Source organism: Xyrauchen texanus, chromosome 4, assembly GCF_025860055.1.
Source record: "Xyrauchen texanus isolate HMW12.3.18 chromosome 4, RBS_HiC_50CHRs, whole genome shotgun sequence".
Classification (NCBI taxonomy): domain Eukaryota; kingdom Metazoa; phylum Chordata; class Actinopteri; order Cypriniformes; family Catostomidae; genus Xyrauchen; species Xyrauchen texanus.
The window spans coordinates 4,071,088-4,087,712 of NC_068279.1; the positions used below are offsets into that span (position 1 = coordinate 4,071,088).

The window sequence follows — 16,625 nt, forward strand, 5'->3', positions numbered from 1 at the left end:
ATTGTCCATTTGGAAGATCCATTGCGATGAGCTTTAACTTCCCGGCTGATGTCTTGAGATGTTGCTTCAGTATATTCACATAATATTCCTTCCTCATGATGCAATCTATTGTGTGACGTGCACCAGTCCCTCCTGCAGCAAAGCACCCCCACAACATGATGCTGCCACCCCCACGGTTGGGATGGTGTTTTTCGGCTTGCAAGACTCACCATGATGATGGTCATTATGGCCACAGTTACATTTTTGTTTCATTAGACCAGAAGAGATTTCTCCAAAAATATATTTGTCCCTATGTGCACTTGCAAACTGTATTCTAGCTTTTATTTGGCTGTTTTTGAGCAGTGGATTTTTCCATGCTGAGCAGCCTTTCAGGTTATGTCGATATAGGAAACGTTTTACTGTGGATATAGATACTTGTCAACCTGTTTCCTCCAGCATCTTCACAAGGTCCTTTGCTGTTGTTCTGGGATTGATTTGCACTTTCGCACCAAACTACTTCATCTCTAGGAGACAGAATGCGTCTCCTTCCTGAGCTGATATGATGGCTGCGTGGTCTCATGGTGTTTATACTTGCGTACTATTGTTTGTACAGATGAACGTGGTACCATCAGGCCTTTGGAAATTGCTCCCAAGCATAAACCAGACTTGTGGAGATCCACCATTCTTTTTCTGAGGTCTTTGCTGATTTCTTTATATTTTCCCTTAATGTCAAGCAAAGAAGCACTGAGTTTGAAGGGAGGCCATAAAATACATCCACAGGTACACCTCCTATCAGAAGCCAATTGGCTATTTGTCTAAAGGCTTGACATAATTTTCTGTAATTTTCCAAGCTGCTTAAAGGCACAGTGGCACTTTCTGACCCACTAGAATTAGATACAGTCTGTAAACAATTGTTGGAAACATTACTCATGTCATGCACGAAGTAGATGTTGTAAACGACTTGCCAAAAATATAGTTTGCTAATATGATATCTGTCGAGTGGATTAAAAAATGAGTTTTAATTACTTCAATCTACAGTAAGTGCATGTAAACTTCTGACTTCAACTATGTATCAGTATTCATAGTCCAGTGACGTGAAATGGAAACTGAATTGCAAATGATGCCATACGTTCATTGGATGAATTCTACAGACACGGTTTCGTTAATCATTTACCTCACAAAAGGCGCCCACAAACCTGTACACTCAAATACACACATATACACACTCTCTCTCTTTCTCTCTCTGTAAAGGGAAACCTCGCCTATAAAAGCTCCTCCTGGACAATACCTCTGCGACAGACAGGAACTCAACACGTAACTCCTGCCAGCTGCCATGAACACACACCTCCTCTCCTCTCTACTGCTCTGCATTGGTGAGTTTGGTTTTCACCATCCCTGTGTTATGTCCCTTTTGATCACCTCAGGGTTTCCCTGGAAATGTCAGGCAATTTTTAAACTGTTATTTCAATGCCTGGAAAACTCATGGAAATGTTTACAAATTGTAAGTATTTGGTATACATTTTTATCAAAAAAATGAAGTTTATTGGTCAAAATGTGTTGGAAACATGTAACCTCTTTCCTTCCATGCTGAGTGCAAAGTCTGTATATTTATTCATTTTATTTCTATATCTTACACTTTAAACCATAACGCTGTAATTACTGGAAAAATCAAGTTGTCTTAATTAAACAGTACTTGAAATGTCAAGTTTTGGGGTCATATTTCAAATATGAATGTTCACTGAACTTTTATCATAAACATCTATAGAATTAATATTTTAAGTGTTAATAACACAAAAAATTGAGAACAGAATTGAGGCTATGGGGAATACCCATAATCCCTTGTGCTTGAATTCTTTAATTATGTTTCCTTGGTCAGGTAACTTATAGGGGCAAACAGTTGGTTTTAGCTCTTTTTTTGCAAGTAGTTGTTTCGTGTGATGACACCATTGATGATCTTTGCTCCTATTCTTCAAGTTGGACCAGGGACTAAAAAATAAATGTTTTTCATTTTGGTTCGTTCTGAGCAAAAACTGTATTTTTTCGTTCTGGTTCAGATGTTCCGTTCCCTCCTTTCCAAAAGGTTACCGGTTTAAACAAAATAAAAGAACGATTATTAAACATTCTTTTATAAATGACAGTACGTTAGGTGTGAGTGAAATACCAATTGCAGTGTTGCCAGATCTTGCTAGAGAAACAAGCAACATGGTCTGGAAAACAAGCCTAAAATAAGCAACTTGGCTCACCAAAATAAAAAAAAAAATAAAAAAAGCAATGAATGTTTTTCTGTGTGGTGAATTTATCGGCATAGGAATCTTACAGTTAATTAACCGTTAATTAACCATTAATTAATCATTAATTAACAGTTAATTCACCATTAATTCACAGTTAATTAACAGTTAATTGGCCGTCAGTGAAGACTTGGAAACAACTGAGAAATGTACTTTTTACATCTAATAGTATTTTCATTGTATCTGGATTAGCTGTGCATGGATACGTAGTAAATATACATAGTTGTTAAAAGGTCTTCATTCACAGAATGCGACATCCACAATGAGCAATATGGCAAAGAAATGTGTGATACAGCAGTTTCCTTCAGGATCAAAGCACATGTTTAATTGTTCAGTCAATATGATGTGGTGTAGTTGAAGACAATGTTTCTGTTATAAATCCTTTGGCCTTTTGTTTCATGAAAAAAAATAATCGGAACAAAATTTAACCAGTTACCAGCATTTAAAAATAACGTTTTCACTACAGAACAATTGAAAATCACTTTGTTCCAGTTTACGGTGTTCTTTTCGGTTTTCGTTTTCATTCTTTGAACTGTTTTTAGTCTCTGAGTTGGACTGTGTAAACACGATTTCAATTCACCTGTGCATGTACAACTGAAGTACATGCATATATGCATTTATGCTAAAAATTACGTTTGTTTAAAATTGTTATCATATGATTTAAATTTGAGTCAGTTCAACTAAAAATATTAATATTAAGTAGCAATATTTAAATAGCAATTCTGAGTTAAGACTACTTGCATCTAGTTACCTTCACTTAAATTGTTAAATTGTCTCTAAGTGAACTTAATAACACAAGTTTTGGAGACGCCATTACTCAATTCAGTTGAAGAAACGAGTTCACTCCCATCAATTGAGTAAAGTCAACTTAATAGGTTTTCGGTGTCTATTCAGGTCAAAAGTCACTTAAGATTGTAAAGTGTGTTTAACTCTATTAAGTGCACTGTGGGAGTTAGTTTGTTTCCAAGACAGGCAGGGCTGTGGGAGACAGTGTCGGCTTGCAGTAACATGTTTCTTAATGGCTGTGTGATCAGACTTTTCCCTTTCAGCAAGGTGTCTGTGAGAATGTTGCACAATTTAAATCTCGGTTCTCTGTTGTCATGTTCAATGCTACAAAGCGCTTGTTGTGTTGTTGAGAGAGGACTAGGGTGTCACACCGCAGGGTTAAATATATATTTTTAGCTTTCCGAAATATGCGTTCTATCGTTAGAAAGGTCGTCCCGGCGCACAATAATAGGTGTGTGCAAGTTTCTTTGGAGAGGAATTTCTTTTGACAAATAAATACAGGATTCCACGTTCCAGGTATCTCTGTAGGAGTGTTCAGTCTCAATGCAGGTACTCAAGCATGCTCAGTGCAGACACGTTTGACAGCAACAGTTGATAATTTATACCATACTTCTGAACTTGCATAAGCCGTTCTTATTTATAAATACCACTGACATTGATAACAACATATATAATCAAGTAGCATTTATTTTGAAACAAGATAGCACACGCACACTTTTAATCAAAACATTTTAATTTGGGGCTTTGAAAATCACGCTTAAACAATTGAAAAAATGATTTGGACTTTCAGGCTGTCACATGTTCATAGTTAATGTGCTAAACTCTACCTGTGTGAACTTGAGGGGAACTAACTTCATACGTCCACAAAAATGACATTTAAATTAATTGCAGAATAGATTTTAAAGGGACAGTTCACCAAAAAATGAAATTTCTCTCATCATTTACTCACCTTCCTGACATCCCAGATGTGTATGACTTTCTTTCTTCTGCAGAACACAAATTAAGATTTTTAGAAGAATTTATCCGCTCTGTAGGTCCATACAATACAAGTGAATGGGTGCCAAAATTTCGAAGCTCTAAAATCCACATACAGGGAGTATAAAAGTAATCCATGTGACTCCAGTGGATAAATCCATGTGTTCAGAAGTGATATAATAGGTGTGGTGACACATTCTTTAACAAATTAAGTAATTTTTTACTCTAAATCTCCACTTTCACTTTCACATCATGTAGTACCTTTTTAGTTTCACATTTTTCACTCAAGTGGAGATTTAGAGGAAAAAAGGACTTACATTTTTATCTGTTTCTCACCCACACCTGTTATATCACTTCTGAAAATATGGATTAAAACACTGGAGTTGTATGGATTACTTTTATGTTTCCTGTATGACGTTTATGGACCTACAGAGCTGAAATATTCTTCTAAAATCTTCATTTGTGTTCTGCTGAAGAAAGAAAGTCAAACACATCTGGGATGGCATGAGGGTGAGTAAACAATGAAAAGATTTTAATTTTTGAGTGAACTATTCCTTTAATATTTTGCTATCTAATGCAGTGACATTCAGAAATTTCATTTCAAGTCTTAAAACACATCTTAAAGTATTTTTAAATAAATATATGGCAAAAAATATATTTTCTAAAATGAAGAAGTAATATAAAATACCAAGCAAAATTGTTATTAGTAATTAACCTGATGTTAAATTCAACCTGAAATTACAACTCGAAACCCATTTTAATTCCGTAATGCGAGGTATTTCACAGTGAAACCAGGTCTATTATTGAGGAAGAAAATTTGGGACTTGATTTTATCCATTGGGAATTCATCAGATGATAAAAAGGGGTATCTATATGACAGGTGATTGGAGTGCAGGGGAAAAAGTAAGAGGGCTTTTTTAAAAACCATTTTGTGTGGCTCAGCTGGTAGAGCGGGTCGTCCACTAACCACAGGGTTGGTGGTTCGATTCCTGGCCCACATGACTCCACATGCCGAAGTGTCCTTGGGCAAGACACTGAATCCCAAGTTGCTCCCAATAGCAGGCCAGTGCCTTGCATGGCAGCTCTACTGCCATTGGTGTGAGTGTGTGTATGTGCATGGGTGAATGGGACACAGTGTAAGCGCTTTGGTAACCGCTAAGGTTAAAGGTGCTATATAAGTGCCGACCATTTACCATTTACATTTTGCAGAAATATTATGAAAACAAACAGAGTGCATCTGAAGCTAAAAATGGCAGCATGAACTTCCAAGCAACTGCTATTGAGATAAATGGGATTGTTAATGGATATTTCTCTCTTCTATGTTCAGGATTCCCAAAGTCATGGAAAATCGGGAAAATATTCAAGTTTTAATAATATTAGTATTTTATTTTCCAGGCCTGGAAAAGTCATAGTAGCTGGAACACTGCATTGATTGACTAATCAGCACCCAGTACCATAATGATCCATTTTTAAAGGAAATCAGGTCACAGGTGAAATAATGGACTCTGATTTTGTATTATATTTACAACAGGTGCAGTGTTAATACACACAATCTCTCCTTTTTCCACTCGCTCCTGTCTTTGTTTCAATCTGTTGTGCGTCTGCTCAATACATACTGTATACAGTACATGGGGTGTTTACAGTATGACTCAACAACAACAACAATATTAGAGGATTAACATCTCTTTATCTGCGCTGATTGAGGTTAATATGTCATTATGTTATAATAATGAAGTGTTTGATCCCGTTATTATTTTCGGACTGAACTCAATAGCGATCAGCATTTCACACAGTATCAGATATTATCACACATTTCTGCTGTGATGTAACAACGGCCTGTGATGTGTCCGTGTGTGTGTTTGCATGCAGTTTGCAGTGCAGTTTTCTTCATTAGTGCAGTGGCCACTCACACGTCTGCGTTGGATCATGTGACCGTAATGTCAACATCAGGGGAGGGGCTTCAGAGCGCGGTGGGAGTGGATTTAGAATCGGATGATGATGAGGATCCATCAGGAATGTTCAACGACCCAAATTTGTTTAAAGGTATATCTCTTAAACGCACAAAAACCTGTTGATCTTGCTACAACCTCCAATAGATGTCCATAATTCGTAAATGTAGCTAATTCTAATTCTATAATTCTATAACATTTACAGTCACATTTTTTGGCATTTTAGACTTTATTATTATTTTTTTTACATGTATTTAATTAAGGTATTATATGTGCCTTTAATAAACCTTTGTACTACCCTTACAAAAATGTACCATGCTAACAATCGTCCCGTGTTTTAATATGAAATGATGCATCCCAATTGTCCGGTAAGCTTGTCAGATGGCGGGTGAATGGCACGTTTTTTCACTGTGAAATCGTTCCAGATGGTTAATTTAACATTGATATAAGTTGTACATTTTGCCTAAATGTGCTAATGTGGAGGGTGTGGTAAGGGACCATCTGAAAAGTCCACAAATTGTGCTAAAACTGGATTTTTTTATTATTGAAAAAAGGTTCAATATATATGTTCAATAAGATGTACAAAAGTACACAGATCCAACAATGTCACTGAATCATAAAGTCAAGAAGTACAGGTGAAGACACAAAAATAAATAATTAAAATAAAGTAATTTAAAAAAAAGGATTTAAAGTGGATGGGTCTGGAATGTTCTCATCATATCGGAAAGACACCGCAAAAACAATTAATAAAATAAAATAAAATAATCTCCCTATTTTTCACAATTCAATGTTGGCAGGTATGCTTTTGTGTGGAAACTAATGTAATTAATGCTCAATTTCAGAGATCCGTCATGAATCATGTTTACTAAACGATAATACACCAGTAATTAAGGCTAATTAGCATTGGCTTTACAAAGTTGTTACAATTAAATTAGTAAAATATTTTAATAAAGACAACATAACCTCCTATTCTAAAGTGAAAGTTTAACCTGTTCAAGTTATGGTATGTTTTGCATTTACAGGGTGGTATTAAGTTTATTTAAATATACCAAGACAGTAATTATGACTAATTAGTATTGGTTTTACTAAATTGTTGCTAATGAATTGCTAAAAACTCCTTGTTCCAAAGTGAAACATACTTATTAGTTTGACATCAGTTAGGTGTTTACAGTATTTGCAGTAAACTTCAAAATATACAGAGAGTTTTACTGTCATTGAAATGTGTAAAACAAACCAATAACTTGAGTTGGTTAAACTTCCACTTTAAATCACGGTTTCAAGTTGTCTTTAATATGAGATTTAAGTCATTTATTAGTAACAGCTTTGTAAAGCCAATACTAATTAGCCTTAGTTACTGGTATACTACAGATAAAGTCAGAATTTACACACACTTAATTTTAAGTCATTAAAATGTATATTTTAACTACAGTTTTGGCAAGTCATTTAGGACATCTACTTTCTGCAAGATATGAGTAATTCTTTCAACAATTGTTTACAGACAGATTGTTTCACTTTTAATTGACTATATCACAATTCCAGTGGTCAGAAATGTACATACACTAAGTTAACTGTGCCTTTAAGCAGCTTGGAAAATTCCAGAAAATCATGTCAAGCCTTTAGACAATTAGCCAATTAGCTTCTGATAGGTGGTGTACTGAATTGGAAGCGTACCAGTGGATGTATTTTAAGGCCTACCTTCAAACTCAGTGCCTCTTTGCTTAACATCATGGTCAAATCAAAAGAAATTTGTGGACCTCCACAAGTCTGGTTCATCGTTGGAAGCAATTTTCAAATAACTGAAGGTACAAACAATAGTATGCACGTATAAACAATAGTATGCACGTATAAACGCCGTGGGACTAAGCAGCCATCATAACACACAGGAAGGAGATGCATTGTGTCTCCTAGAGATGAACGTAGTTTGGTGTGAAAGTGCAAATCAATCCCAGAACAACAGCAAAGGACCTTGTGAAGATGCTGGAGGAAACAGGTAGACAAGTATCTATATCCACAGTAAAACAAGTCCTAAATCGAAATAACCTGAAAGGTTGCTCAGCATGGAAGAAGCCACTGCTCAAAAACCACCAAATAAAAGCCAGACTACACAGGGGGACAAAGATCATACTTTTTGGAGAAATGTTCTCTGGTCTGATGAAACTAAAATGGAACTTTTTGGCCATAATGACCATCGTTATGTTGGGAGGAAAAAGGATGAGGCTTGCAAGCCGAAGATCACCATCCCAACTGTGAAGCATGGGGGTGGCAGCATCATGTTGTGAAGGTGCTTTGGAGGGACTGGTGCACTTCACACAATAGATGGCATCATGAGAAAGGAAAATTATGTGGATATATTAAAGCAACATCTCAAGACATCAGCCTGGAAGTTAAAGCTCGGTCGCAAATGGGTCTTCCAAATGGACAATGACCCCAAGCGTGCTTCCAAAGTTGTGGCTTAAAAATGGCTTAAAGACAACAAAGTCAAGATATTGGAGTAGCAAACCTCAGTCCGATAGAACATCTAGTGCGAGCAAGGAGGCCTACAAACCTGACTCCGTTACACCAGTTCTGTCTGGAGGAATGGGCCAAAATTCCAGCAACTTATTGTGAGAAGCTTGTGGAAGGTTACCCAAAATATTTGACCCAAGTTAAACAATTTAAAGGCAATGCTACCAAATACTAACAAAGTGTATGTAAACTTCTGACCCACTGGGTATGTGAAGAAATAAATAAAAGCTGAAATAAATCATTCTCTCTACTATTATTCTGACGTTTCACATTCTTAAAATAAAGTAGTGATCCTAACTGACCTAAGACAAGCAACGTTTTCTACGATTAAATGTCAGGAATTGTGAAAATCTGAGTTTAAATGTATTTGGCTACTGTGTATGTAAACTTCTGACTTCAACTGTAGATATATGATCTCTGAAATGGAGCATTCATTGCATTATTTTCTTCACAAAGATAATTAATTAAGTTTAATAAAGTTGTAAATTATAGCTAAGATATCCTTAGCCTAAATTCAGCTAAGGATGAATTACTCTCTTACTCATGTTTAACTAGTGCATTATTGTGGACCCTTAAAATAAAGTGTTACCATTTTATACAGTGTATACACACACACACAAGCACCCCAGAGTTTCTCATGTTTCTTATTGTTTTTCAGTACATCAAGTCAGTAAAGGAGAAGAGCACAATCACAGACGCTCCGGCCGCAAAAAGAACAAAGGGAGAAAAAAGAATACAAATATCACACCTGTTCAGCCCCATCACACCTTCCCTCAGAAGAGCCACAGCATGACAGCTGACCCCTGTCTGACCTCTCACCTCGACTACTGCATCCACGGCCACTGCACGTACCTTCACGACCTGAGAGAGCCCGTCTGTGTGTTAGTGTCACTTATTTGCACTCACACTACTTAGAAACATCTACATCACATTGTTTGTCCAACCAGTGGAAGATAGTGTAAATTCATTATCTGACTGCACTAATGATCTTAATGGTTCTTTATATGCACTGTCTGATTGTCTCAGATGTAAGAGAGGTTATGATGGGGAACGCTGTGGAATCCAGCTTCTTCAGACGGCAGGTGAACCGGATGACAGCAGCACAGAGACGACACACACTGCACTCGTCATCATGGCCTTCATCCTGTCTGTCATCAGCTGTCTAGCCATCTTACTCATGATCTGTATGCAGTAAGTACAGCTAAAGAATGTTCAATATACACATGCTAAATATATTTAAGATTACAAGAAACATGAATTTAGTCTAGTGTGTCCAGACTTTTGATTGGTAGTGCTGGATAGTGACGGATTACATGTAATCTGAATTACATACATTGCAAAAATCAAGTATTTGTAATTGCATTACATTTTGAAATGTGCGTAATTGGATTTTAGTAACATTTTTATGGATTGCATTTATGGATTACATCACCAGTCAGCCAAAGGCAATAATAACAAGTGCAGAATTGACTAATTATGCTATTTCAATTTTAAAAGAGCGGTCTGTATTTTAAATGTTTTATGCAACATCTAGCCATGTATGCATGTACTGTAGCTACTGACTTGATGCACTGCATTAAAAGTGCTAATTACAATCCACAAATACATACAGGGCATTTTGTTTGTTTTAAATGCCAACAAATTGGCCCGGTTGCTAGGGAGGGTAGAGATGCATGGGGTAACCTCCTCGTGGTCGCTATAATGTAGTTCGCTCTTGGTGGGGCGTGTGGTGAGTTTGCCGTGGATGCTGCAGAGAATAGTGTAAAGCCTCCACAAGCGCCATGTCTCCGCGGTAACACGCTCAACAAGCCACGTGAAGAAATGCGCGGCTTGACGGTCTCAGACACGGAGGCAACTGAGATTCATCCTCTGGATTGAGGCGAGTCACTACGCCACCACGTGTACTTAGAGCGCATTGGGAATTGGGCATTCCAAACTGGGGAGAAAAGGGGAGAAAATACATCAACAAAAAAATAGATAAAAATGCATATAGGAGTTTGCACGATTTTTGGCGTACTTCTGCGACTTTTTGTAAACAACAAAATGAAGTCACTGAGACGTCATTGTGAGCAACAACTTGCTACAAATAAATAAATAAGTAAATCGTTTAGCTACGTTTTCGATGGCAGCAAACCTTCTCTTTTGCCATGTTTTGCCCATTTTTTGGGGCCAAATTATTTACTTATTATTTTTATAGTTATATATGTCTAAATGTTAAGGAAAATTCGATTTTCCATTTCATGACCCCTTTAAGATATGAGCAATCAAACATTGGGGCCACCGTGTGTGTGTGTGTGTGTATGTATATATATATATACATACACTGTATATATAGGCTACTGTATATACACTGTGTCATTTGTCATTTTTCAGCAACAGAACACATCACAAATTTCAGGCGGCTTTTCTGAGTTCAACAAATGAGAGAGAGGAAATAGAGAAGAAGAACATCATGGTATAAAGAGATAGAAGTAAGAGCCAAACACACACACATCATACTGACTTACAAAGAATCACTACATTATTGACCTCAGATGTCAAAATGAGAGTTTTGTGGCTTGTAGTCCAAATCCTTTTGTTTTGAAGCCATCTATATGCTAGGGATGTGCACGGATAGTCGACATGCGGTTAATTGCTCAAAGTGCCACTATCCAAATACCAAAATCGCTGTTCTGCATGTGCAATAGAGGTCTTCAACCCGACCCGATCTTGAGAGCGAGAACTGTTTTTCTGTGTAATGTTAACAGGCACCGGATGGAATGGACCACAAAACGGCGCCACGATATGCACTAATATGCACAACACTAGGCATCATACAAACATGTCCAAGCATGAACCTTTATTTCCGCTGCCAAAGCGGTTGAAGTCCGCTGTTTGGGATTACTTTGGGTATCTTAAAGACCCAAGAGGCACCATCAATGTTGATGGTTACTGTTATGATGTGATATCGTAAGTAGCCACAAGAGGGAAGCAAGTAACTGTGTTAAGGTAGACGCCCGTATGTGAAGAAGTGCTACTGTTGGATGTCTGGTGGTGCCGGTAATAAAGTTGTGACTAGTTCCCTATCGATTCAGTTCACTCGACATTGCCGTAAGCACTAAGGGGAATGTTGAAACCCTTATACAATCACGGCAATCCTCTGATTGGCAATGGTGTCTGAGCCCCGCCCCTTCAGGCGTGCTGTTGGCCTTCAGTATATAATGCATATATTACTTATTTATGTGCAGTGCAAGTCATGGTTTCAAATTGTTAAACTAAGTGAGTGTTAGGGGTCAGTGTTTAAACAAAGATTTTGTAAGAACTGTAAGATTAATGACTAATGTCTTAGACCCGTCCGGGTACCAATACTGTCAGCTTAGAACAGGAAACTGAGGCTGCGGTGGGCACAGGCTCACCAAAACTGGACAGAGGACGATTGGAAAAACATTGCCTGGCGAATCTGGATTTCTGCTGAGGTACACAAATGGTAGGCCCAGTGCAGCCTCAGTTTTCTGTTTTTGGCTGACATACCTGTAAGTGGAACCCGACGTGGTCTTCTCAGAATGCACATGTTGTTCAATACAGAGGGGTTATCTGAGTTACTGGAGCCTTTCTGTCAGCTCAAACCAGTCTGGCCATTTTCCGTTGACCTCTCTCATCAACAAGGTGTTTTTGTCCACAGAACTGCCGCTCACTGGTTGTTTTTCGACCATTGTCTTTACACCATAGAGACTATTGCATGTGAAAATACCAAGAGATCAGCAGTTACGGAGATACTCAAACCAGCCCGTCTGGCACCAGCAATCATGCCACGGTCGAAATCACTGAGATCACATTTTCTTTCCCCATTCTAATGGTTGATGTGAACATAAACTGAAGCTCTTGACCCATATCTGTATAATTGTATACATTACACTGCTACCACACGATTGGCTGATTAGATAATCACATGAATAAGTAGATGTACAGGTGTACATAACAAAGTGGCCGGTGAGTGGAAGTACTTTATTCCCTCATCCCGACGGAAAAATTGAACAACCATTTCTTGAAACCTTGTGGTTAACCGTTGGTACCATGCACATCCCTATAGTATGCTCCTAAAAGTTGATATATATCTGCTAAAAGTTAATTACGTTAAAGATTTGCAGTCTTTCTCTTCCCTGAAAATGGAAAATGGACTCATACTGCACTACACAGATTTTTGTCAAATCAAATGCTCTCTAGAATGAGAATACCCCAATTGCTATTAGCAATTTTCTAAAAAAGGAGGCAATTCCTTTGACATGTCCCGTCCTATCTGGTTTCAAGTGAATATATGATTTGTACATTTTAATTGAACATTTATATATTTATATTTCACATGTTCTTTTATTTATTATGCACAGAAAACTGCATTAATGTTTTTTTATTTGGGGGAAAACGATTGACAATTTTGGTTATTATATTTAAAAGCTGTTTTTTTGTTCTGTATGTTTTTTGTTTCAGGTGTAATGGCAGTAGAGCTCACACTGATCTCGCTGAGGTTGAAAGCACTACAGATATATTGCACAGAGAATACTGTAATGTATTGTAACTATATATCTATATTTATTGTTTGCTACCATTTATTAACAAAGATTTTTATGTCTTATACTTTGTGTTTGTGTTTATTTTGATAATAAAAATGGTTTATTTGATATGTGGTTTTTGTTTACGCATATGGGAATAAAGGACACTTGTGTTTCTCTCGTTCACTCAATCTGTCTCCTCTTCTCTGCAATGACATTTGTTTTCTCACATTTACTTTGTCTAGATGAGTCCTGCAGTTCATAATGAAACATCTTTCTCAGTCTGAAAAGCCCAGAACAGTCCAAAGATTTGTACCATTTGACTATTTAATCTTGCAAAATCCTGGCAATATTTTGCAGTGCAAACATGATGAGTTTGGAGGGTTGCTGATGGTGGAATAGAGTTCTTGATAATGATGCAAATACCAGATGAGCCATCAAAAATGGTTATTAAAGAAAAGCATTCATGGCAATATTTACTGCTTTAGACTCCGAGTCAAAGGGTTGATGCTCGTACTCTTACAGCTTTGAGTATTATAAGCAGGTAAAAGCAGACACCTAGCACAGTTAGTTGTTAGTGCCCTGTAGTATTGAACAGATTTTTTGAAGTGCATTATGGGAATAATTAAATTACCGTTCAAGCACAGGTGAAGTTCAGTCTCTCCATCAACAAATTTCTGCTAGGTTCGATTTACTCATTGTGAGAGCTGATGTATCAATAAATTATTATATTAAATTCAATTTTTTTAATAATAGCCTATATATTGCATAATAGATAAGTATTTAATTTGCAAAATAGACAAGCATATAAACAAGGTATCTCAAAAATGTCAACAGAGTTTGAGTGGTTTGAATTGTACAAGACTTGCAGCGCCCTCTTCTTGTTGTAGAGTATGTATACATGCATGTCTGATATATGTGCACACATGCACAGTGCATTAATAAAGTATTCAGACCCCTTCATTTGTTTCACATTTTGTTATGTTGCAGCCTTATGGTAAAATGCTTTAAATATAAAAACATTCTCACATCAATCAACCCTCTATACCCCGTAATGACAAAGCAAAAACAGATTTTTGATAACTTTGCACGTGTATTATAAAAAGATAAAAACTGTAAAATCACGTTGACATAAGTATTCAGACCCTTGACTCAGTACTTGAAGCACCTTTGGCAGTGATTGCAGCTTCAAAACATTTTGGGTATAATGCAAGCTCTACACACCTGGATTTGGGGATTTTCTGCCATTCTTCTCTGCAGATCCTCTCAAGTTATGTCAGGTTGGGTGGGGACCGTCGTGGACAGCCATTTTCAGGTGTCTCCAGAGATGTTCGATTGGGTTCTAGTGCGGACTCTGGCCGGGCCACTCAAGGACATTCACAGAGTTGTCCCTGAGCCACTCTTCTACTGTCTTGGCTGTGTGATTAGGGTCTTTGTCCTGTTAGAAGTGGTGAACCTGAGCGCTCTGGACCAGGTTTTTTATTAAGGATATCTCTGTATTTCACTGCATTCAGCTTTCCTTCAACCCTGACCAGTCCCCCAGTCCCTGCCACTGAAAAACACCCCCACAGCATGATGCCACCACCATGCTTCACCGTTGGGATTTTATTGTGCAGGTGAGGAGCAGTGCCTGGTTTCCTCCAGACATGATGCTTGCTTTTTTTTTTTTTTTCAAATTTCAAGCCGGCTTTCATGTGTCTTGCACTGAGGAGAGGCTTCCATCTGGCCACTCTGCCATAAAGCCCAGATCAGTGGAGTGTTGTAGTGATGGTCGTCCTTCTGCAAGTTTCTCCCAACTCCACACATGATCTTTGGAGCTCAACAAGTGTGACCATCTGGTTCTTGGTCCCCACTCTTACCAAGGCCCTTCTCCCCTGATTGCTCAGTTTGGCCGGGCAGCCAGCTCTAGGAAGAGTCATGGTTGTTCCAAACTTCTTCCATTTAAGAATTATGGAAGTCAATGTGCTCTTGGAAAACTTCAATGCAGCTGAAATTGTTTGTAGCCTTTCCCAGATCTGTGCCTCAACACAATCCTGTCTCTGAGCTCTGCAGGCAGTTCCTTTGACCTCAAGGCTTGGTTTTTGCTCCGACATGCATTCTTCTTCTTCTTCCATTTAATTGCGGATCGCAACAAAATTAGTGTATTACCGCCACCCACTGTAAGCATGAACCAGAGACTGTAACCTCTACCATCCATCTAACCCAGCCTCCAGACCAATCAGAGCTACGGCTTCAGCTCCTCTATCTTCAGCACATAACCCCTCACAGTCCAGAGGTGGGAGGGAGAAGAGATACAGTATCTCACAAAAGTGAGTACACCCCTCACATTTTTGTAAATATTTGATTATATCTTTTCATGTGACAATACTGAAGAAATGACACTTTGCTACAATGTAAAGTAGTGAGTGTACAGCTTGTATAACAGTGTAAATTTGCTGTCCCCTCAAAATAACTCAACACACAGCCATTAATGTTTATACCGCTGGCAACAAAAGTGAGTACACCCCTAAGTGAAAATGTCCAAATTGGGCCAAATGTGTCAATATTTTGTGTGGCCACCATTATTTTCCAGCACTGCTTTAACCCTCTTGGGCACGGAGTTTACCAGAGCTTCACAGGTTGCCACTGGAGTCCTCTTCCACTCCTCCATGACAACATCACGTAGCTGGTGGATGTTAGAGACCTTCTGCTCCTCCACCTTCCATTTGAGGATGCCCCACAGATGCTCAATAGGGTTTAGGTCTGGAGACATGCTTGGCCAGTCCATCACCTTCACCCTCACCTTCTTTAGCAAGTTAGTGGTCGTCTTGGAGGTGTGTTTGGGGTCGTTACCATGCTGGAATACTGCCCTGCGGCCCAGTCTCCGAAGGGAGGGGATCATGCTCTGCTTCAGTATGTCACAGTACATGTTGGCATTCATGGTTCCCTCAATGAACTGTAGCTTCCCAGTCCCGGCAGCACTCATGCAGCCCCAGACCATGACACTCCCACCACCATGCTTGACTGCAGGCAAGACACACTTGTCTTTGTACTCCTCACCTGGTTGCCGCCACACACGCTTGACACCATCTGAACCAAATACGTTTATCTTGGACTCATCAGACCACAGGGCATGGTTCCAGTAATCCATGTCCTTAGTCTTGCTTGTCTTCAGCAAATTGTTTGCGGGCTTTCTTGTGCATCATCTTTAGAAGAGGCTTCCTTCTAGGATGACAGCCATGCAGACCAATTTGATGCAGCGTGCGGCGTGTGGTCAGAGCACTGACAGGCTGACCCCCCACCCCTTCAACCTTTGCAGGAATGCTGGCAGACGTCTATTTCCCAAAGTCAACCTCTGGATATGACGCTGAGCACACACACTCAACTTCTTTGGTCAACCATGGTGAGGCCTGTTCTGAGTGGAACCTGTCCTGTTAAACCGCTGTATGGTCTTGGCCACCATGCTGCAGCTCAGTGTCAGGGTCTTGATAATCTTCTTATAGCCTAGGCCATCTTTATGTAGAACAAGAATTCTTTTTTTCAGATCCTCAGAGAGTTCTTTGCCTTGAGGTGCCATGTTGAACTTCCAGTGACCAGTATGAGGGAGTGTGAGAGCGATGAGACCAAATTTAACAAAC

At 38.6% G+C, this 16,625-nt stretch overlaps 1 protein-coding gene across 1 annotated transcript; it reads left to right on the top strand.

Moving 5' to 3' along the window:
* Positions 1 to 1,282: 1,282 nt before the first annotated feature.
* On the top strand, positions 1,283 to 13,165 carry areg (amphiregulin). Its single transcript, XM_052125611.1, has 6 exons — positions 1,283 to 1,352; positions 5,898 to 6,071; positions 9,141 to 9,363; positions 9,509 to 9,673; positions 10,856 to 10,953; positions 12,947 to 13,165. The coding sequence occupies exons 1-5, from the start codon at positions 1,313 to 1,315 to the stop codon at positions 10,941 to 10,943; spliced, it is 690 nt and encodes a 229-aa protein (XP_051981571.1). The 5' UTR covers positions 1,283 to 1,312; the 3' UTR covers positions 10,944 to 10,953; positions 12,947 to 13,165.
* The last annotated feature ends 3,460 nt before the right edge of the window (positions 13,166 to 16,625 follow it).